A 24,408-nucleotide genomic window follows, 5' to 3' on the forward strand; every position below is an offset into this window, starting at 1 on the left:
TGTCTCTGTTCATTGATGTTCCCTGGATGGCAAAATTACCACAGTTGAGAACCACTGACCTGGGGTGCTTATTAAAAATCTAGACCCTTAGTGTCAACTATCCTAAAAAAAATTAAAAAAAAAATACAAAAACAAATCTAGACCCCTTAGTCCTTATCTTGAAAAGTCAGTTTCAGTAGTGGGGAAAGGGGGCTTAGGGATCTGTATTTTCAGGAGGCACCTCAGGAGATTCTGCAACAATTGATCGCAGCTCTGTGGTGGGAAAGCATAATTTTTCCTAAGCTCAGGGCTGTACAGATTTATACTTGACTTACTCTCTTATTTCATCTTTCTGTCTTACTGTATCTTTCCATTCGTTATCAAATTTTGGGGGAGAATTATCCTTAGAACACTGGCTAAGCTCAATTAAAATATTATCAATTAAATCTTGTAGTGGATATCAGTGTGTTTCAGCTGGTTTTTTTTTCTTCAGTTACCATATTGGATACATCTATCAACTTTACTAGACAGATTCCTCTCCAGTGTTTTCTTCTTCTTCTTTTTTTTTATTTTTAAAGATTTTATTTGGCAGAGAGAGACACAGCAAGAGAGGGAACACAAGCAGGGAGAGTGGGAGAGGGAGAAGCAGGCCTCCCACGGAGCAGGGAGCCTGGTGCGGGGCTCGATCCCAGGACCCTGGGATCATGACCTGAGCCGAAGGCAGACGCTTAACGACTGAACCACCCACGCGCCCCTCTTCTTTTTTTTTTTTTTTTAAAGATTTTATTTATTTATTTCACAGAGAAAGATAGCGAGAGCAGGAACACAAGCAGGGGGAGTGAGAGAGGGAGAAGCAGGCTTCCCGCGGAGCAGGGAGCCCGACGTGGGGCTTGATCCCAGGACGCTGGGATCATGACCTGAGCCGAAGGCAGACACTTAACGACTGAGCCACCCAGGCACCCCTCCAGTGTTTTCTTCTAAGTTTTCTACCATTCCATTCATTTGTATATCACTTTACCATTATCAATATTTATATACATATGCATGTTTCAGACATGCATGTGTATCTTTTACTATTTACGGTGGCACCTCTACCCACTGGCAAACTAGAGTGTTGAAACTCAAGATACCTGGACACCCCAAAGTTTGTTCATCAAGGTCAATGGGTATATATTCTTCCTCCTCACTTACCTGGAACCTGGTTGCAGTTTCTCTGCAGAGCCTCAGCTTTGTTTATATGTAGGTTTACACAACTTCTGCCCACTGCTCTGCCTTTTGAGAGACAGTGTAGCATAGTGGTTAAGAAGAGGGACTCTAGGGGCCCTTAGGGTGGCTCAGTCGGTTAAGCGTTCGACTCTTTTTTTTTTTTTTTTGAGATTTTATTTATTTAAGACAGAGTGAGAGAGACAGAGCACGAGAGGGGTGAGGGGCAGAGGGAGAAGCAGACTCCCCGCTGAGCAGAGAGCCCGATGCGGGGATCAGTCTTGGGACTCTGGGATCATGACCTGGGCTGAAGGCAGACGCTTAATCGACTGAGCCACAAAGGTGCCCCAGCGTTTGACTCTTGATTTCAGCTGAGGTCATGATCTCAGGGTTGTGAGATCGAGCTCCGTGTCTGGCTTAGTGCTGAGTGCAGAGCCTGCGGAGCCTGCTTGGGATTCTCTCTCTTCTCCCTCTGCCCCTTCCCACTCAAGCACGCGCGCTCTCTCTAACAATAAACAAACTAACAAATAAATAATAAACTTCTTCAAAAAAGAGCAGGGACTCTAACGTGTGGCCGTCTGGGTTTGAGTCCCTACTCTCACAATGGTAATTTTTTTTAAACCACTTTATGCTTTTGTTTTCTTTCTTTTTTTTTTTTTTACGATTTTTATTTATTTATTTGAGAGAGAGCACAAGAGGGGGGAGCGGGAGAGGGAGAAGCAGACTCCCTGCTGAGCAGGGAGCCCGATGCGGGACTCGATCCAGGGACTCCGGGATCATGACCTGAGCCGAAGGCAGTCGCTTAACCAACTGAGCCACCCAGGCGCCCCTGTTTTCTTTTTTTTTTTTTTCTTTTTTTTTTTTATGCTTTAGTTTTCTTATTGTAAAGTTCCTGGATCATAGGTCCGTGAGGATAAAACCAATTAATGTATATGAAATGCTTAGAACAGTGCATGGTGCGTAAGTGCTAAGCAATTGTTAATTCTTTCTTTCTCAAAGATTATTTGAGAGAGAGGGAGAGTGCACTTGTGTGCAAGCGGGGGGCGGGGCAGAGGGAGAGGCATAAGCAGACTCCACGCTCAGCACTGAGCATGAGCACGAGCCCACCTGGGGCTTGATCCCACAACCTGTGATCATGACCTGAGCCTAAATGGAGAGCCACCCAGGTGCCCCTAATTGTTATTTTTGATTGGTGTCCTGAGGGTACAAGTCAGGATCCCTACTAGCCTCTGTTCTAGTATTCTGCATGGGTGCTGTTAATTTTCATATATGCATGAATGCACCGGTTTTTTTTTTTTAGATTGAGGAATAGCTTACATAATGTAAAATGTACAACTTGATGAGTTTTTTTAAACATGTACACATTTGTGTTACTTCCACTTCAATCAAGATAGAGCATGTTTTCAGCATCTAAGAAGGCTTCCTTGTGCTCCTTCTCATTCATATCCCCCAGAGTAACTACTATTCTGACCTCTGTCACCATAGATTAATTTTGCTGTTTTTGAACTTTGTGTAATTGGACTCATTTATTTGTACTTTTTTCTTTCAGAGGTTTTTATTCAACATCTGTGAAATTTATCAATATTGTTTCAATAATTTGTTCTTTTAAATTTCTGGGTTAAAAAAACTCATTCTGGGTAGTACTTTATCACATGAATATGTTATACTCTTCCTACTCTGCCGATGGACATTTGAATTCTCTTTATGTAAGAAAAAAACTCACACAAACATGAAATGCCCACTTCAAAACACTTTACAATGACATTTCAAAAAGGGAATGTTTATACTATAATCTAGGCACTCTGGCATTTCCATTTCTTGAACATGCCAAGTATGTTCAAATCTTGGAGCCTTTGCATTTGCTGTTCCCTGTATTTGAAACACTTTTCCTGAGACTTTCACATGGCTGTTTCCTTTCTGTTATTCTGATCTGCCCACATATCACTTGTCATAGAGGCCTACTTTAATCCCCCAGTCTAATGTAGTCATCAAGGTACTTATCTCTGTCTCAACAGGTTTGTTGTCTTTCCCCCCTCTGGAATGAAAACTGTTTTCTTGTCTGTCTTGTTCACTGCTGTATCCCTAGTGCTTAGCACCTGAAAGGTGCTCAGTAAGTATCTGTGGAGTGAATGAATGCCTGACCTGTGCATTATTTCTTTCTAGATGATGGGCACACTTGTTTTTATACATTTTCTGTCTTTCTCCTTTCCTTTTTTCTTTTCTTCTCCTTTTTCTTTTCTTATGTACTGGGTGAAATGTTTTAGGATGTTTACCTCAGCATCTACCTATAGTGTTTTGGTTGGAGCCTCCCTCAACAGTGAAAAGAGGGTGATACTTGCTAACAGTCCATTACCAGTATGAACCTAGAGCCGTAGGCGATTAAATTTGGAAGACTACAGAGAGTTATTCCATGGCTTTTTTATTCCCTGGTTTATTGAGATATAATTGATATATTATGGAGATTATAATTGATATATAACATTGGCATATCACTTTAAGGTATACAGTGTGATGATTTGATACATATGAAATGATTACCATGCTAAGGTTAGTTAACACATTCATCATCACCTAATCCGTCACCTCACATAAGCATATTCATATTGTTGCAAATGGCAGGATTTCCTTCTTTTTTATGGCGGAATAATATTCCATTGTATGTGTGTACCACATTTTTTTTATCTATTCATTCATTGATAGACACCTACGTTGTTGCCAAATCTTGGCTATTGTGAATAATGCTGCAGTGAACATCGGGCTGCAGATATCTCTTCAAGACAGTGATTTCGTTTCCTTTGGATATATACACAGAAGTGGGACTGCTGGATCATATCATAGTTTTATTTTTAATATTTTGAGGAACCTCTATACTGTTTTCTGTTGTGGCTATACCAATTTACATTCCCAGCAGTGCACAGAGGTTCCCTTTTCTGCATATCCTTGCCACTGCTTCTTTTTACAGATTGGCAGATTGAAGCCCAGGGAAGGAAAGAAAACTAAAGGTTATAGTATGAGTGTATAAGAATTGGGATTAAAGCCCAAGATGTTTTGTTTTTAGATTTTTTCCAGTTTTATTGAAAAATAATTGACATACATCAGTGTATAAGGTGCATAGCGTGATGGTTTTATTTACATATATTGTGAATTAATTACTTCAGTAAGTTTTTTTTTAAAGATTTTATTTATTTATTTGACAGAGAGAGACACAAGAGGGAACACAAGCAGAGGGGAGCGGGAGAGGGAGAAGCAGGCTTCCCGCCGAGCAGGGCGCCTGATGTGAGGCTTGATCCCAGGATCCCGGGATCATGACCTGAGCCAAAGGCAGACGCTTAACGACTGAGCCACCCAGGTGCCCCCTCAAGAGGTTTTGTTAACATCCATCATATCATAAAGATACAATACTAAGACTTTTGATAGATTAACTATTAACTCTTCAGAAATTAGAGTGAATTTCTATTAAATTAATTTTCTGATACTAGAGTTGGCATGTATCGTGTTGTGTTCAGAAAGACAATAAATGAATAGCTAAATATAACTAGCATTTCTTGCATATTAGACATTGGAAGAGTTTGGCTTTAGGTTTTAAAATCTTGGGGCACCTGTGTGGCTCAGTTTGTTAAGTGTCTACCTTTGGCTCAGGTCATGGTCCCAGGGTCCTGGGATTGAACCCCACAGCAGGCTCCCTGCTCAGCCTGCTTCTCCCTCTCCCTCTGTGCACTGCCCCCTCACCCCTGCTTGTGCTCTTTCTGTCTCTTAAATAAATAAAATCTTTAAAAAAATAAAAATAAAATCTTGATATTTGGTTGTTTTATCCTGAAGGGATGTGAAGTGATGTGCACTTAAGACGTTTGTGGCTGGATTGCCTAAAGATATTCTTAAAAAGTTGTATGACTCGAGTCTTTCAGAGAGAAGTTGTGCTGCGGGTCATGGGACCAGCAGTCCCTGAGGTTTAGGAATAAAAGACTTCATTGATTTACCATTGGGTTGGGGGGATTTGAAACCATTCCTAAGTTTGATGGTAGGTGAAATTAGTATTGATATGTTGCCTGATTCTCTTTTATGCTTTGCCTGTCATATCTTATTTCTGAGAAACTGTGTTAAAGTCTAAGGTGACATTTTTGTGGGATTACTGTGGCTTTGCTGTATTTGCTTCTTCGCCAGCAGGATTTAAAATCCCGGATCAACAGAGGTCATAGTGTAGTCATAGAATGCTTCTTTCCCTTCCTCATGGTACCATAGCATTTTCTTTGTACTTTTACTCTGTTTCTCATCATTTGTCTTGTGCTGTGTGGTTATTATGCGTCCAGCTCTGCCAATAGATCGTGAGCTCCTAGAGGATCACGTCTCTTGTTTCCTCTTTGTAACCCCATAGTGCCTAAACTAGTGCTTTACAATATTTAGGTGTTTCTTATGTATTTGTGGTATTTCAGTGATGCTGAGAGGATCATTCAGTGATTTGTCTAGTTCAGTCTCCTTGTTTTACATGTAAGGAAACTAGGAACACAGTGACTTAGTGTCATGTAGGTGGTTAGGACACCTGTATTGTAGTCTCAGTTCTGCTGGTTGGTTGTTCCATTATGCCTTGCTGCTCCTCAGCTGCTTCTGGTTTTCTACAAAGAGGAGGGTTGTGAAAGAGAAGAAAAACACTGGGAGGACATAAATTACACTCCCATTACTGATGTGCTCTACCAGTCAGATATTTTACTTTCAAATTTAAGAGCAGAGGCTTAATTTCTGAAATCCCCCAAAAAACTTTTAGGGGTTCTGCACTTTTCTTAGTCCACCACCCTCAGAACACCTTTTTTGTGTTCCTTGGGTAGAAGTGCTGGCAGGAGGAGGAGACTATGTTAGTTTCCAGTCACATTTCAGACAAGCGTGGGTGGTAAATTACACTTGCCTCCCATGATGACAGAGACTAATGACATGAGGCTCCGAATGGAGGGAGAGTGATGAAAATAATTTAACTTCTTAGGAACTTGGTACTTTGGATTGGAATTGTTTTTTCCCTCCTCTCCTGTTCCCTTTTGCTTATTAGAAAGTATTGATTCTGAAATAGGGAAAGTGAGTTTATTAGATTTGGGGTGGACATTGATTGCTGTAACCCAATTATAAATCCTCAGAGGGGCCTGTTTGTGAACAGGTACTTTTCACATCCAGGAACTCGTGGTTCCTGCTATTCCCACTAATCAACTGGTTGAAGCTGAACACATGAAAGATCTATATCCACTAAGCTTAGAATTGCATTGCTTTTGATTTATTTTAATGGGATCCTGTTGATTTCCAATTTATTTTCCCCCGATAAGGACATCTTCCTCTTGACAACCTATTTAAAAGACACAGGAATGTTTTGAACGGAGGCTGTATTTCATGCTTTAAGGCAAAGCCATGATCAATATAGTACAAATTGCCCAAAAGCATCTTCTCTTTTTGTTGTTGTTATTTTTTCCTTCAGTTTTCTCTGGACCATAATGGAATTTGAGGACTTAGTGAGGCCTTGATAGAGATTAGTTCTTAATAAAATTTTAGGTCACATCTAGGACTTTTCAGGTCCCCCCCGCCATTTCAGAATCAGTCAGTGATGAGCATACACTGAGCATATACCCTGAGCCAGGTGCTTATAGAAAAAGGATAAGATGTAGTCCCTGTGCTAAAGATGCTTCATATCTAGTTGGAGAAATTTTCTGTGCTTTGTGTTTTTTTATGCTCAAAGGTAAATCTCCTTTTTAGCTGTATATATTAAAGAAAGACAATCTCTGAGATATATTCTTTTATGCTATTGGATGCATCTCTTCCTCAAAATTTTGATTTTGATTTGAAAGATAGCACATATTTTCTCTCTATATATATTTTAAAAGATTTTGTTTATTTGAGAGAGAGACAGATAGTGACAGAGATAGCAAGAGAGAGCACAAGCGGGGAGGAGAGGGAGAAGCAGGCTCCCGCTGAGAAGGGAGCCCGACGTGGGGCTCGATCCCAGGACCCTGGGATCATGACCTGAGCCGAAGGCAGATGCTTAACCCCCTGAGCCACCCAGGTGCCCCATAGCACATATTTTCTAAAAGTCATTGAACAAAATTAATTTTATTCTGCTGCTTTGGATTTGTCTGGAAGTAAAATCAGGCTCCTTGCTACTGCCCATACTTCCCATTGGGTGAGATTAAGTTTCACAACTAGAGCCTAGAATTTAAGAGAGAGACAGGAATTTTGTCTTTGTCAACAGTAGAAAGAATCTGGGAAGTGAGGGGAAATGTATAAATCCACAGTGGAGACCTGTGGGATTTTAAGTTCTTAGTTGTAAAAAATTGAAATTCCAGAAAAAAAAAAATTGAAATTCCTTGAAACAAGATGGGAAATTTGGGCATGATTCATGGAATTGCTTTTATATAGAATTGAAAAATACACGAGGTTTAATCTGCAGTAGTGTTATAAATATATATATAATTAGATTTGAAAGAAGTATATTGTTATATCCAGTTATTTTGAAATCAGATTTAATTTTTGTTCTTATAACTGCTATTTTCTGTCTTGGGTCTCTTTCCAGAGGAATTTCTGAAGACAGTCAAGTGCAGTGTGATTTATGAGGCAGTGAAGGCCAAGTACTTTGCAGTGATGAGGACCTACTTACTTTGGGGAAATCAATGGAGCACATCAGTCTGCAGCACACTTCCTGCCTTAATGGTCCTAAAGTCAATCAATACTTGAAATTTAACTTCACCATCAGTCTGTGGGCAATGTGTGCTTTGCAGCCTTCCTTCCATCAACCTCAAATATATGGCCAGATCTATTATAGATGGAGCTAGTTACACTTTCCTTCTTGGTTTTGGATCTGCTGTAAGCCTTGTCTACTGGCATGTTTTAAAGATGTAAAATGTGTTTTGCTGTAGGCCAAGTAATGATTTAAGCCTTGAAATTACTTGGTCAGGGGATGGGGTGTTGGACAGATGCACAAGATCTATTACCTGGCTGTTTATCATTTTTTCTTCTTCCTAAAAAATTTCCCTTTGAAAGCTTTCAACAGACTGTCCAGCATCTTGGAGAGCATTTATAGCACTGACTGTGGCTTTCTTTTCACAGATTCTCTGACTATGGCACAGGTGGAGAAACGAGGGGGTTTGCTCCGGAAATCTTCAGCCTCCAAAAAACCACTGAAGGAAAAGGTGGTGCTGATGTATGATGAGATCTTTATGGTAAGGCCCGGAGCTCTGACAATTCTGCACAGCTTGACTCCTTAGTTTCTTGTTCCAAAATGAGAAATAAGCTCACCCCTGCCTATTACCTTTCAGTTCTTCAGAGGGAGAAAGAGAGAGCAAGGGTGAGAGTGAGTGTGAGCTCTCTCATGGTAGAAATTATGATCATGTATTAATTAATATAGATTGCTGTTATGTTGTTCTTATAGATTATTGCTATGACCTCAGTAAAACAATTGAAAGAGGGAGTAAAGCTCCTGAGCTTTTTTTTTTTTTTTTAATATCTTTAAGAAAGACTTGTTTTCCGTATGATCCAATGTAAGTACTCTTCTATCCTAGATGTCCCTTGAAATTCCTTTTGGCCCTAGAATTCTATGATCCAATTATTTTTAAAAGATGAACTGTTGGGGCGCCTGGATGGCTCAGTTGGTTAAGCATCTGCCTTCGGCTCAGGTCATGATCCCGGAGTCCTGGGATCGAGCCCCACGTCCAGCTCCCTGCTCAGTGGGGAGTCTGCTTCTCCCTCTGCCCTTCACCCTGCTCATGCTCTCTCTCACTCTCTCTTTCTCTGTTAAATAAATAAATAAAATCTTAAAAAAAAAAGATGAACTATTATATTCCATCTCAAGTTGTTAGTGGACAGAACAATTGCTTAGTCTATCACATTCTTCAACTATATAAGATCACTGACAAATTATTAGCGATTGGATTGAGGATTTCTTTGGGTCTTCATAACTGCTGATTGACCACAGTCCAAGCCTTTGTTGTGAAATCTACTCTGTCAGGGAGGGTTATCCTGCAGAGGTACTTGCCTTCTGAAATTCTGATCGTAAGTAGTGCATGTAAAATGGCATAATACTTATAAAAAGAGTTACCATTGTATTGAATTTCTTTTTTTTCTTTTTTAAGATTTTATTTATTTTTTTTGACAGAGAGACAGTGAGAGAGGAAACACAAGCAGGGGGAGTGGGAGAGGGAAAGCAGGCTTCCTGCTGAACAGGGAGCCTGATGTGGGGCTTGATCCCAGGACCCCGGGATCATGACCTGAGCTGAAGGCAGACGCTTAATGATTGAACCACCGAAGCACCCCACCATATATTGAATTTCTACCATGTGCCTGGCGTCTAAGTGCATCACTAAGTACATTAACTCTAATTCTGACAAGAATGCTGCAAGAGTGCCATGTTTTCACATGTGCCACGTAAAAGCATTTTTCAGATGAGGAAACTGGGGATGATAGCTGGAAGGTGATGGAGCCATGGTTTGAACCCTAGTGTTTGACTCTACAGCCCTTACTTGTTCAACTTTGCCACATGGTCCAGAATAAATAATGCGATCAAATAAAACCTTTATTTCTGGGCAAGCCTTAGAGATAGAGTTTGATATGCAGAAAATTAATACAGAATTGCACAGGTCAGTACAGGTGGTTATACAGAGAAAATGAGTGGGTACTTGGATCCTATTAGGGTTCTTTCTATGTTAAGTAAGGTTGGCATACATAGGACTGTTGATTGAATGAACTTTGAGGATGGGAAGTGCCAACTCCATGAGTAGTCTTGAGTTTCATATATAGGTAACAAAATGACATTACAGAAGTGTAAGAGTCAAGGGGAGCCTGGGTGGTGCAGTTGGTTAAGTGTCTGACTCTTGGTTTTGGCTTAGGTTGTGATCTTGGGGTTGTGAGATAGAGCCCCACGTTGGCTCTGCACTCAGCCCGAAGTCTGCTTAAGACTCTCCATCTCCCTCTGTCTCTCTCCGCTGTGCTTTCTCTCAAATTAATAAATTAATTTAAAAAAAAAGAATTGGGCGCCTGGGTGGCTCAGTTGGTTAAGCGACTGCCTTCGGCTCAGGTCATGATCCTGGAGTCCCTGGATCGAGTCCCGCATCGGGCTCCCTGCCCAGCAGGGAGTCTGCTTCTCCCTCTGACCCTCCCCCTTCTCATGTGCTTTCTCTCTCTCTCTCTCTCTCTGAAATAAATAAATAAAATCTTGAAAAAAAAATTGTGAGAGCCAAAGTGTGAGTGTGACCCCTCCTAGGAGAAAGGGGTAGAAAAAAAATCACTGAAGGAGCACCTTATGAGAAGGCCAGAAATGTTGCTTCTCTGTGTCATTCTCAGTTAAACATTCAGAAGAGATTCCTAGTATAGTATTTTCTTATTAGATCAGGAGTTCTTAACTAATGAAGATATTAGTTCTTGGTAGTACTTTTATTTATTTATTTATTTTGGTAGTAATTTTAAAAGGTCAGGACCTACTGGTTTTATGTCATTAGCTTTCCTTAAAGTAGAAGTTCTCTTTTTCTTATTTTGCTCCTTAACCAGAAGCCTTTGACTCTTTAATGTTTGAAAATTATTACTAAGAAGATTTAGATTTTAGAGCTATAATTTTGTTAACCTTTTGGACCAATTTGAATTAAGGAAAGAGCATATTAAAAGCTCTGTACAGAGAACTAAATGCATACAGGAGGGCAAGTAGTAAGAGCAGTCAACACAGGATGTTGTAAAACCATGGCAGTATTGCTTATGTGGTCTGGGTTCTGGCTCCTGTACCAGTGTAAGTAACTTTGTGGATCCTCTTTCCTAAAAGGAGGATACTTTTTTTTTTTTTTTTTAGATTTTATTTATTTTTTTGAGAGAGAGGGGCAGAGAAGGAGAGAGAGTACAAGTTGGGAGAGGGACAGAAGGAGAAGCAGACTCCCTGCTGAGGAAGGAGCCTGACTTGGGGCTCAATCCCCAGACCCTGGGATCATGACCTGAGCTGAAGGCAGACACTTAACTGACTGAGTTACCCAGGTGCCCCAGCTAAAAGGAGGATACTGATAATATCTACCATACCTGGCTCTCTGGGCCATTGTATTTCATGTATGTGAAAGGCCTTTGAAGACCTACAGATGTGATGGGGACATATCATAATGTGACTATCTTATTCGGATGGTTAGGTTCACATCTTGCTAGAAGAGAAAGATTTGAGGGAGATTCTTTGAGCCATTATTTAACTTTTGGCACAGGGAATATATATCTATGCACAGTGTCTTCCATTTTTGGGGAAAAAAGCCTCTAAAACTATTGTTCCCTGATATAACAGTATAGAATGACCAAGCATTTTCAAAGTTAATGTTGAAAGGTAACATTGATTATGTGTAAGTGACCCTTTCAGATGTATTCTTTCTTTTTTAAAATTTATTTATTTTAGAGAGAGAGGGAGAGGGATTATATGTGCGTGTGAGCTGGGGAAGTGGCAGAGGGAAAGGGAGAGAATCCTAAGCAGACTCCCCACCCAGTGCAGAACCCGAGGTTGGGCTCGATCCTACCACCTTGAGATCATGACCTAAGCTGAAACCGAGAGTTGGACGCTCAACTGACCGAGCCACCCAGGAGCCCCCTTTCAGATGTATTCTTAATGCTTCAGTGTTAGCTGGGGATATTGAACCTGCTTATTTTCTCGTTTCAGACAGAGGACCCCAGTAAGTGCAGTCCTCGATTTTGGGAGGAGCTCTTCCTTATGAAGGTAAACTTGATATCTCTGGATTTTCCTGGTAACTGAAATTGCCTTCTCATGTTCTAGGTGCTACACTAAAAATGCACTCATATTAAATACAATTCACTAAAAATGTTACTAAGAATAACACCCTTACTCTTTCCTTGGTAGGTGAATTTGGAGTACCTAGAAGGCAAGCTGGAATCTCTTGATGGTGAGGAGTTAATGAAGATTAAGGATAATATTAATTGCTTATTTCAACACTGCATCCAGGCTCTGGGAGAGGAACATCCAATTCGAGTTGTCAATGCTTTGCAGGTACAAGGTTGGGAGATCGGGGAAGTCTTGTTTAACAGGGGAAGGGAATTGTAACACATGTGTTGGGACCTGAGGAACCTAAAATTGCCCTTAGGTATGAAGGGTTTTTTTTGTTTTTCCTTTAAATCATAAACATCTATGTATGTTTGTTTAGCCATCTTCCTGGTTAAAGAAATTGACACTTAACTAAGTACTCTTATTTGATCTAATGCCAAAGCAGATTGACAGAATTCTTGTGATTATTTGAGGAAAGGAAGAGATGGTGGGGAAGCTATGAGTCAGGGATAGTTAGTCTACAGCAAAAAATCAGAAGAGATTCTTAACACAATATTTTCTCACTAGATCAGGAGTTCTTAATCTGAGGTTTCAGAGGGTCCTTGACTCCCAGAAGTTTTATGTAATATTTTATGTGCATGTGTACATTTTTTCTGAAAAGAGAGCTTTCATGAGATTCTCAAAAGGGTCTGTAACTTAGAAAACATTAAGAATCATTGTTCTTTACGCTAAGTGGCATGATCACTGAATAATTATTTCTTGAATGACTTTTATGTGCCAACATTGGGTTGATGGGGATACATTATAGACTTTTTTTTTTAATATTTTATTTATTTGACAGAGAGATACAGTGAGAGAGGTAACAAAGCAGGGGGAGTGGGAGAGGGGAGAAGCAGGCTTCCCGCTGAGCAGAGAGCCCGATGCGGGGCTCGATCCCAGGACCCCGGGATCATGACTTGAGCCGAAGGCAGACGCCTAATGACTGAGCCACCTAGGCACTCCACATTATAGGCTTCTTGAGAGCAAAGACTTTGATAGTTTCATTCAGTACTTTGTTCCTAGCATGTAGGACAGTGCCTGGTAAATACTCAGCACTTTAGAAGTAAATTTTTATTGAATGAATGATGGGCAAAATTTCTAAAGTTTATAGTACAGTAGCTCCCGTGTAGCCTAGATCAGGCTGAATGGCTATAGGGCAGTGATTAACAAACTTAGAATATGAAGAATCCATGACAACATAAAATATTTTATTGGAACTTTTGATAGATTGGGTTTAAATTTTTTTCTTTTTTTTTTTTTAAGATTTTATTTATTTATTTGACAGAGAGAGAGCAAGAGCAGGAACACAAGCAGGGGAAGTGGGAGAGGGAGAAGCAGGCTTCCCGCGGGGCAGGGAGCCGGATGTGGGACTCGATCTCAGGACCCTGGGATCATGACCCGAGCCAAAGGCAGACGCTTAACATCTGAGCCACCCAGGCGCCCTGGATTTAAATTTCTAACTTAATAGTTGGATAAATCACTTTGTGAGCCCCAGTTTTCTCATCTGTAGTTTGTAGAAATTACCTGTTGAGCTGATGTCTCAGAAAGAAGGACCGTGCATTTTGGGCATCGCAATTGTAGGGGCTCACTGAAGGCTGAAATGAAAGTTGGAAATTATGCTTCCTGTAATTGCAGTGACTCACTGTGGGGGCATGAATGGTAAACTGTTTTTAGTTCAGTGGAAATAAATTGGCATTAAGTCACTTAGCGACCCATAAAAATAGAGTACAATATTATAGTGGCTTATGTTATTATAATGAGACTTGTTAAGCTTTAATAATAGAGTTTCAGGCACTATTCTTTGGACCATTAACAAAGTTCCAGGGACTATTCCAAGTGCTTTACAGTGTTAATTCACATAGTTCTCACAACATCCCTATGAGATGGGCGCTATTATTGTCATTCCCATTTTATAGATGAAACATCTGAGGCACTGAAAAGTTAACCTAATTTGTCTGGGTTTACACAGCTAGTCAGTAGTGGATGAGGATTGTAAAGAATTTAAGTTTTGAAGCAATTGGTTATCATATGGACTGAAATAACTTTTGTAGTTATTAAAAATAGTAAAAATTATCAATTATAATGTAAATACTAGAATTAATTTTAAATAAAGGAAAGTTCCACCAATCACATGACTCAAACTCAAGAACCATTTTTATTTTTGAATTCACCTTCCAGTCTTTGTCTGCATGCAGTGCAGTTTTTGAAGAGGATGATGGCCAAAAAACAGCAAAAAAAAAAAAAAGAGGATGACAACAGTTTCAATTGCTATTCCTCTTTTAATTTTTGGATTTTACCACATAGTAAGACTCAGACTGGGAGCTGAGAGTGATAGAGTAATTGAACGTCAGCTGTGTAAGGAGGAGGTTCTGAGGTTGCAATTGAGGCAACAGATCCAGTGCCCTTCACGTTTTGAGACTTCTCTCTACAAAAGAATTCTTTCTCTAATCTCTGCAGACCTTGTGTGCACTCATTCGAGGAGTCCATCAAAAGAATAAATCTACCTCTGGGTTTGACATTATCAACATGCTCATGGGCTTTGACAAGGCAGAGTTGTGCATGAAGGTGAGGCATAAGTTGCAGATGTGCCTGTGGATGGCTGCTTCTGACAGCTGTTCATGGATACCATCTGCAGACAGTTAATGTGCTAGAAGATTTGCACTCAGGTAGATATAAATGGTTGAATTTGTTCTTGAATTTGAATATTTTTGTTTTACAAATTTGGTTTGTCTGAATAAAGGAAAAGTTGAAATTCAAATTTGAATTGAAGTATCCTTCCCAGCAAGATAAAGACTGAGCAGTTTATTTTTTGATTTATATCATGTGCTCATACATTCTTAAAAACACTTATGAACTCAAATAAAATATAACAAGGGAAATATAATACACAAGGGTAACGTTGGTTCTAAACTTAAGTTTTCTTATTTAACACAATGACTATCAGAATTTTTATTTCTATTGTTTGACTTTTTTTTTTAAGATTTTATTTGTCAGAGAGAGCATGAGCAGGGGAAGCAGCAGGCAGAGGGAGAAGCAAGCTCCCCGCTGAGCAGGGAGCCCGATGTGGGACTCGATCCCAGGATCCTGGGATCATGACCTGAGTTGAAGGCAGACGCTTAACTGACTGAGCCACCCAGGTGCCCTGTTGGACATTTTTAAAAAATAACAACCTTATATTGATAGATAATTCACATATACAATTCACCCGTTTAAAAAGTGTAATGATTCAGTGGTTTCTTTCTTTCTTTCTTTTTTTTTTTTTTTTTGAGATTTTATTTTAGAGTAATCTTTATACCCACTGTGGGGTTCGACCTCAAAATCCACAGATCGAGAGTCCTGTGCTCCACTGTCTGAGCTAGCCAGGTGCTCCTCATTCAGTGGTTTTTAGTATATCCACAGAATTGTACAACCATCACCACTGTTAATTTTGGAACGTTCTTATCACTCCAGAAAGAAAACATGTACCCATTAGCAGTCATTCTCCATTCCCCCTTCTCTCCAGCCCCTGGCAACCATTAATCCACTTTATGTCTCTCTTGATTTACCTATTCTGGACATCTCATAGAAATGGAATTATGTGTGGTCTTCTGTGTCTGGCTTCTTGCACTTAGCATAATGTTTTCAAGGTTCATCCATGTTGTAGCATATATCAGTACTTCATTCCTTTTTTTGGCTGATTATTTCATTGTGTGAATGTACTGCATCATTTTATTCATTCATCAGTTGATAGATATGTGTAATATTTCAACGTTTTGGCTATTATGAATAAGGCTGCTGTGAACATTCATGAACAAGTTTTTGTGTGGATGTAGGTTTTCAGTTCTCTTGGGGATATACCTAGGAGGAGAATTGCTGGGTCATATGGTAACTCTATATTTAACATTTCAAGGAACTTCCATACTGTTTTCCAAAGTTGCTCTACCATTTTGCTTTTCTATCAGCAATGTATAAGGGTTCTAATTTTTCCACATCCTTGTTAACAGTTGTTTTTTGTCTATCTTTTATATATATATTTTTGGAGAAATGTCTTTTCACATCCTTTACCCATTTCTAGATTGAGTTATTTGTCTTTTTATTGTTGAGTTATAAGAGTTCTTTATATATTTTGGATGTAAGTCCCTTATCAGCTATCTGATTTATAGTGTTTGACACTATCTTGAATGAAGGTTGTTTATAATATGGACTTTGGAGAATTAGTCTTCTGTCACTCACTAAATTTAAAATAATTTATTTGACAAAGAATTCTTATAGTGATTAAGTTATTTTGAAAAAAGTTATGAATATACAATTATAAATACATGAAGACTTAGTACCTGGAGTTTGTTTTTAATTCTCTCCTATACAGCTCATATATATATATATAATGGTGAAATCCCAGATCTCTCTCATTCTCATAGTTCTCATTATTGTCTATATGCTGCTGGTTACTAAGTCTTTATTTTTTGCCTTAACATCCTGTCATGAGACTCAGAGTAGTATACTTTATAAGCAGTTGCTGAATATACACACTCACACATCCCTAAAGTACCTCTTGCTTGACATCTACAAAATGTTTTCTGTTCATCTGTTTTTTTTTTTTTTTCATTCCTTCCACATCAGAATGGGCTCACCTGTTGTCTCAGTCACCCAAGCCAAAAACTTGGGAGTCATTCTTGACTCTTCCCCTCATCTTCCATATCCAGACGATCATCAAGATCAGCTAATTTTGCCTCAGTTCATATTTCTCATACCTTTCTTTCCGTTTTTTCCCCTACCGCCAGTGTCCCCGTTATCTCTCACCTGAACTATTGCAGTGATGCCTTCATTCTTTTGACAAATGTTGGTTGGCTCTGATGTGCCAGGCACTGGGGATACAGAGGCAAATAAGACATGGCAACTTCCTCAGAAAATTGATAGATTAGTCCTCATTTGTCTCCTTCCCTCCAGGCTTACCATCTTTAAATCTGTCATCCACACTGATACCACAGTGGTATATCTTACACTGAAATCTTTCTTGCTTAAAACCCTTCATTAGTTTCCCATCACTAACAGGGTAAAGACCAAACTCCCTAGCTAGCCTTATACAGCTTTCCTGATCTGCTCCCTATTTATTTCTCCAGTCTCCACTCTTACCACTGTGCCTTACTCTGTACTTCCATAATAATAAACTACTTGTATTCCAACTCCACACCCAGGGCCATCTCATTCCTCGTGTGTCTTTGATCATGATATTGCCTGTCTAGAATTCTTTTCCTCTTCAAGTTTTAAATAATTGCTACTGATTTTTCAAAATATAATCCACCCCTGAAGAATCAGGAATAGGTAACTTCTGAGCTAATTCCCCTTCTCTGTGTATATTTGTCATAGTAATCATTAAATTAAAACTGTTTGCTTAATAAGACTGATGAATCACTTACCTGTACCTCTGAAACTAACAATACATTATATGTTAATTAATTGAATTTAAGTAAAAATTTTTATTTTTTTTAAAGATTTTATTTATTTATTTGAGAGAGAGAGAATGAGAGGTAGAGAGCACGAGAGGGAAGAGGGTCAGAGGGAGAAGCAGACTCCCTGCTGAGCAGGGAGCCCGATGTGGGACTTGATCCCGGGACTCCAGGATCATGACCTGAGCCAAAGGCAGTCGCTTAATCAACTGAGCCACCCAGGCACCCCTTAAATAAAAAATTTTAAAAGAAAAACATTTGCTTTTGCTTATTTTTCTCTTCCAATAGACCATAAATGCCTTGAGAGCAAGGGTTATTATCTTATTTTTTTCTTGAATTCTTTGAAAGCACAATATTTAGCATATAGTAGCCCCTCCCTATATATTTGTTGAAGTAGTTTATTTTGAACCTTCACTTGAGCTTCCAGCATGCCTTCTTCATTCATTCTCCTCCTTCATTTAGTGTAAAATATTTCTTTTCTTGTTCCTTCAGCTGTAGTGTGTGAGGGTTTCATCTTTTGACTACATTGGGTCTGACAGCTGATTGTTAGTACAAGTGATATACTCCAATCACATTGTCTAGTAGAATCAGCCAGAGTGGACACAGCTAGCTTTGTTGGATAGTGTATATGGCCAGTGATAGCCAGTAGTGATATTATGTCTTTGTTGTTTGTTCAGTGTGCCTGCATCAAATGATATACTTTATCTACAGTTATTTAACCATTATTAATCTTTAACCACTTATTTTTCTTAATTAAGTTAATTTTATCTAATTAGTTTATTTATTGTTTTTAATTTATTATTTAACCACTCTTATTAGCCTTTTTAACAATTTACTTCATTCTACTCTAAAGGTTTATATAAGGATGACAGGCTGCAAACACTTACTTGGTAAAGTAGTAAAATCTTTATTGTTCTGTGCAGTTGTTCTAAAGCATTTTCCCCCAGATAGCTACACTTTGAGGTCTTCCATTTCTTTGTCTAATCTTGGAAGGCCTAGGTCTAAGGGAATGATATGGTTACTTCATTGTATCTTATACACATGACCCTGTGTAACATAACCCAGAGTTGGGACAAAGACACAGTAGAGATGTTATTTGATATGTTTTAATACTTAACGGATCTTTTTCTTAGAACTTGATGGAGAGTTTGGATTCATTGCTTTGTGCAGAAGGTTCTGAAAGTCTGAAGAGTTTATGTCTGAAACTTCTCCTTTGCTTAGTGACTGTAAGTGATCCATCTATATGTTTCTCTGTCAAGGGTGTTATCAACAGTAGGGCCAAGCTTATGAATATTTGAGCCTAAAGTTGGAAAGGAAAAGCGAAAAAAAAAAAATCTCTGCTCAGGCATTGTATCACTCCACGGCATGTGAATGTGTAGAAGGAAGTGAGGTGAATGGGCTTTCACTTCCTGGAAGCTGCTCTTTGGAGCAACTGGGGGCATTTTTAGCCTGCAGAGTATGTGATATTTATCCCTTTAGAGGTACCACTCCTAGAGATTTATTGTCTTCTGGATTGTCAGATTTGCCCTTCTTACCAGGTCTTATTTGGAAACAGTTTTTGTGATTCTGTTTCTCTTTATTCTGATTTTGATATAACTGGGAGCTGGCCTGTGTCTTCTAGTGAGAGGAGAGGAGGGTGTTGTTCATTTACTTCAGGCAGTTGTCTTTCCCCGCCGTCACTCAAAGACTTCTGGATCATAAACTTCTTTGTTTGAGAATCTGTTAAGTAAATGCTTACGTGAGGGCGTGAGAGAAACAATGAGAAGTTCAGAGATTGGGAAGTTTTAATTTGCTAATCTTACCCTTCTAGTGTCTGCCCACTCAGGCTCTGGTAGCTTCAGGGAGCTTATTGAAGGTCTACTAAGTATCTAGTAGAATGTTTTAACATTTCTGATTCTCTTAGATGGTAGGGGAGGAGATATACTTGAGATACCAGAGGGCCTTAGTATAGACTTTAAAAAGCCTTTTATTTCATTCAGGTGACAGACAACATTAGCCAGAACACTATCCTAGAGTATGTAATGATCAACAGCATATTTGAAGCAATTTTACAGGTAGGTCAATTCCCCCGTCACATCTTTCTCTTTTGGGTAAACCACCGCCTCAAATCTTCTCTGTCTGCATTCCTAGGAACTAGGAGTTGGCACTCATTCACTTCTTGTTCTTATTCCAGATACTTTCTCACCCCCCAAGTCGCAGGGAGCATGGGTATGATGCTGTTGTTCTCTTGGCTTTGTTGGTGAACTATAGAAAATATGAGGTAAGTGGGCTCCTTAATGGACAGTTAAAATCTTTCTATAATCTTCCTAAATGTGGCCACTCCTAGGGGACTTTGTTACTTTGTTTAATGTAGAAGACATGTTCCTGGTAAATGGTATAGCCATTTAAAGGAATCCTGTGGTGCAACTTCTAATAAAGTGAGTAACTATCCCTTAATGTAGTGGTTCCCAAACCTCGCTTGTTAGAATGACCTGGAACTTTTCAAAAAGAAGAAATTTCTGGGCTTTCCTCTGGACACACTGAATCTGAATCTCTTGGAGGTGGGAACTTGGAGTCTGTTTTTGTGTTTTTTCCTTTTGATTCCTCTGTTGAGTATGATGATTAGCCAGGATTGGGAACCAGTGACCTAATGCATCTGTTTTGAAAGATTGGACTTTTGTATATTGGATTTCCATAATGCAGTCCACTTGTGTAAGTATCACTGTTGGTCTGGGAACTCTTTCTGATTTAAATGGAAAATTGAAGGCAGAGCCTTATCCATGTCAGTTCTGGAGTTCTCTTTGTTCCTGAATTAATCAGGGACAGATTTATAGGTTTTTGAGATGAAGAGCAGAACTCAGAGATTTATACTTGGTTTCATGCCTCTACTTGATTCTTCTCAAAAGGCAGAATACACAGAAAAGGAAGGAGGGCCCTCAGGGAAGACCAGGGCCTCACTGGAGATGGCTTTGGAGGAATAGGGAGCATTTGGCACTGAGTCCTGGACACTAGGAGTACTTCACTGAACCTAGAAGTCAGGAGCTGCATTGAGGCAACCTGACTTTCTTCACTATGAGAGATGGGCCAGCTGGAGGGAGGCTTTTCATTTCTGATCTTCTGGATCTTTACTTAGAGATTTCTTTCTTTCTTTCTTTCTTTCTTTCTTTCTTTCTTTCTTTCTTTCTTTTCTTTTCTTTTCTTTTCTTTTCTTTTCTTTTCTTTTCTTTTCTTTTCTTCTTTTCTTTTCTTTCTTTTCTTTCTTTTCTTTCTTTCTTTCTCTTTCTTTCTTTTTCTTTCTTTCTTTCTTTCTTTCTTTCTTTCTTTCTTTCTTTCTTTCTTTCTTTCTTTCTTTCAAGATTTTATTTATTTATTTGACACAGAGAAACACAGTGAGAGAGGGAACACAAGCAGGGGGAGTGGGAGAGGGAAAAGCAGGCTTCCTGCTGAGCAGGGAGCCCGATGTGGGGCTCGATCCCAGGACCCCGGGATCATGACCTGAGCCTAAGACAGACACTTAAGGACTGAGCCACCCACATGCCCTGAGATTTTTTTTATATTTAAGTAATCTCTACACCCAATGTGGGACTCAAACTCACAACCCCGAGATCAAGAGTCACATGCTGCACTGACTGAGCCAACCAGGCACCCCCACTTAGTGATTTTTGAGATGGTTCCTAGTCAGGTTGAGAGTGATGGGTAACACAAAACCTGGAGCCTATTCTTATAAGGAGAATATGGAAGAAGGGGAGGCTGTGAGAAATATTTAAAGAGGGACTGGAATATGTGGAGCAATGTTAATATGTTATAATTCCCAGGAGCTGATTGCTTTCACTGTCTTGGAGGAACTGACAAATGGTGTGTAGAGCTACTAATAAATATGTAGTTTATCACCAACACCTGTTTTTTTTTAAAGATTTTATTTATTTATTTGACAGAGAGACAGCGAGAAAGGGAACACAAGCAGGGGGAGTAGGAGAGGGAGAAGCAGGCTTCCCTCTGAGCAGGGAGCCTGATGCGGGGCTCAATCCTAGGACCCTGGGATCACGACCTGAGCCAAAGGCAGACGCTTAAGGACAGAGCCACCCAGGTGCCCCACCAGCACCTGTTTTACTGGTGATCTGGAGGGGTTGGCATGGTAGCCATTTTGATCTCTGTCATGTGTAATAGCTTCTGAGGCTTTATTACAACAGCAAGAAAAATAGCTGAGGAAAAATGCCGAAGATAGTTAATGAAAGTTGAGTTATATGTGATAGGAAAGCACCATCATTAGTAATGAATATTTTCAGAACATTCTCCTGGTTGCAGGCCACTCTGAGGCAATGGCTTGGTTTCTCTAAATGTGAATCGAACCCTGGCTCAGCCCAGTAGGGCTCTCTGAAATGTCAGCCTGAAAAATTGGACATGGCCAAGGAACTAGAGAAAATCATATTTCTGGAGCGAGGTATGCATCTCTAGTCTGTCAGAAGCCACAGAAGAATTAATATAGTAGGCAAGGGCAAGCTGGCGGGCATAATTTATCTGGGCTTTGTAGCTTTTGGTATAAGTCACTCACCAGAAACCATTAAGGAAGCCTAGTGACCATGGAGCAGGAAGGTTTTTGACAGGAACATGAGGAATTCCAGATGAACATAGCAAAACCAAAAGCTGGTGAAGTTTTATGCAAACTGGTATTAGAGAGTGTGTGCTGGGCAGAACAGCATTCTGGCTCCCACCACAATCCGTCCCATGACAGATGGGGACAGTTGTAACCTTTCTAGTAATGTGCAGAGGGCGCCAGAGAGGCTGGGCGCCCACTTAATTCACAGGGAAGGCAAGTTGGACTTAAGGAATGGAAATGATAGAAAAGATGTCATGTAATAAATGTAAATAGTTCTTCTTCACCTCAAATAATGCATTCCATTTTCATTATTTTCTCAAGAGATAGAGGAGGCAAAAAAAAAGGGGGGGGGGTTGAAAAAGAATAAGTGTGGTTTAGACCAGATAAAGGCAGAGGCCTGTTAGAGTGATCCTGTGCAGGCTCACTGAGTTTATAATTCTGTCTTGTGGGTGAAAAGTAGATTGATTTCACTTTAAAAATGTGACTGACCAGCACAACAGGTATATAGTGTTAAAGGGAACTCAGTGTCTGGTAGAATAGAAATTTTCATAGCATTAAGATCCTGGCCTTCTAGGTGGGCCCAGTCTCCTATGATGAAGTGACTTGGCCCCCAGCTGCTGTCCTGAACATGATGTTTCCCAGAAATTACAAAATTGTTTATTGTCCGGTTGCAGATTGGTCTTTTTCTTTTTCTTTTTTTTCCTAAAGAGCTTTCTTCAAATGTAATAAAAATGTTACAGTAGAAAATATATAGGTACCAATCATTGAGTCCTTACCATCTGCCAGGTACTATGCTAAGGATTTTACATGTCTAACTTCATTTATTTATTTGTTTGTTTATTTTTTTAAAGATTTTATTTATTTATTTGACAGAGAGAGACACAGCCAGAGAGGGAACACAAGCAGGGGGGAGTGGGAGAGGGAGAAGCAGGCTTTCCGCTGAGCGGGGAGCCCGATGTGGAGCTTGATCCCAGGACCCTGGGACCATGACCTGAGCCGAAGGCAGATGCTTAACGACTGAGCCACTCAGGCGCCCCGTCTAACTTCATTTAAGTCTCATAGCAACGCCGACAAAGAAAATATCCCCATTTTACAGATGAGGAAGTTGAGCTTAGGTTAATAAATGTGCCTATCTTGTCACAATTAGTAAGTAGAGGAGCTAGAACTCAAATCCTTGCTTTTAGCCACCTTACCTTTTCCTCAATTGCTAACGCATAGGTTGTTCTTGTTAATCAGATGATCCTTATTATTACCTAAAACAGTGGACTTTTGGGAAGGTGAGTGATAAGGACTTTAAAAAATTATGCTTAGAAACATTGGCCTGCTCCTTCTAGTCTTCTCTTCATCATGGCATCTCTAGGACAACCTACTGCTGATTTTCTTTTCTGAGGATCCACTTGCATTGGATCTTGTATGACGTCTGTAGCATCAGCAGGATTTGACTGCTGGTTATAGGAAGCAGTGTGGAGAGCCTTCCTCTGTCAGATCAAGTGACAAGCAGAGTGGGTTTTACCTCCTTGGGTTGTGTTGTAGAAAACCTTGTAAACATTTGGGCTGTTAAGAAAGCAAAGCTGTCTCTTTCTCTGTTCCCAGTTGACATTCAAAAGATACCCTCAGAAACTTGATTAAATAAGGTCTTATGTCAGGGGTTTCCAAGTCTCTCAGTAATGAGTTTTCTTGGTTGCTGTAAAAACTACCAATATTGTTCCTTGCTTCCCTTGGGTTAGAATTTGTGCCTGATCTAGATGAGGTCTTTCCTTACATCCCATGTGTGGGGTCACTCCCAAGGTGAGTAGGTCATTGGTTCTCATCCCACTGGTAGAAGATGGACCAACTGCTTAACGAATTTAAATGTATGTCCATTTCCATATGCTGCCCAGCTGAGATTGGGTCTGGAAAAACTCAAGAAATCTTCCAATGCTATAAGTGATGGGACAATCATTAAATCCCAGTGTTCTGACCAGATTGTAGTTTGGGTAATTGCATCCTTTTTTTCAGTTCTCCTGCAGTGTTATTTGGGTATTAGATCCATAAATGGCCTCTCTGGCTGTTAAGCAGCTGCCACTTTCCACCCCCAAGGTGGCTTTGTTTTACGGGTGGGTGAATCAGTCCTTGCATATAGTTCTTGGAATGGTTAGGGAGCCTTTGGCATGAGACTATAAGTTAGCAACTTATAAATTTGTGCCTTATGGCAAAGAAGCTTTTATGTTCCTCCCAAGACTGCTGTCCCTATGGACTCAGATTATTGGCAGGATAGGACAAAGTGAGTTTTGTGGAGTGTTCACTTCTTTGAAATAAATAAGATAGAAAGATGGGAGAAGTAGCAGACACAGGCCTGGGCTGACCCAGCCTAGAGGAAAATGCAAGTAGAATAGAACTGGGGTGTGTGTGTGTGTGTGTGTGTGTGTGTGTGTGTGTGTGTGTGTGTG

The 24,408-nt window shown here is 39.8% G+C and overlaps 1 protein-coding gene across 6 annotated transcripts in view; it reads left to right on the forward strand.

Moving 5' to 3' along the window:
* ARMH3 (armadillo like helical domain containing 3) overlaps positions 1-24,408 on the forward strand; it is a 182,046-nt gene that overhangs the window by 5,807 nt on the left and 151,831 nt on the right. For 5 of the 6 annotated variants that reach the window (XM_025880599.2, XM_073904278.1, XM_073904279.1 and 2 more), the window contains exons 2-8: positions 8,257-8,369; positions 11,819-11,875; positions 12,017-12,163; positions 14,435-14,542; positions 18,537-18,629; positions 19,383-19,457; positions 19,577-19,663. In XM_025880599.2, the coding sequence (XP_025736384.1) occupies positions 8,268-8,369; positions 11,819-11,875; positions 12,017-12,163; positions 14,435-14,542; positions 18,537-18,629; positions 19,383-19,457; positions 19,577-19,663 (669 nt within the window). In that variant the 5' untranslated portion in view covers positions 8,257-8,267. The remainder of the gene's footprint in view (positions 1-8,256; positions 8,370-11,818; positions 11,876-12,016; positions 12,164-14,434; positions 14,543-18,536; positions 18,630-19,382; positions 19,458-19,576; positions 19,664-24,408) is intronic. The other variant, XM_025880602.2, reaches the window with a different exon arrangement.

The sequence above is a fragment of the Callorhinus ursinus genome, unplaced genomic scaffold, assembly GCF_003265705.2.
Source record: "Callorhinus ursinus isolate GAN/ISIS: 27379988/994484 unplaced genomic scaffold, GSC_fseal_2.0 scaffold20, whole genome shotgun sequence".
Lineage (NCBI taxonomy): Eukaryota > Metazoa > Chordata > Mammalia > Carnivora > Otariidae > Callorhinus > Callorhinus ursinus.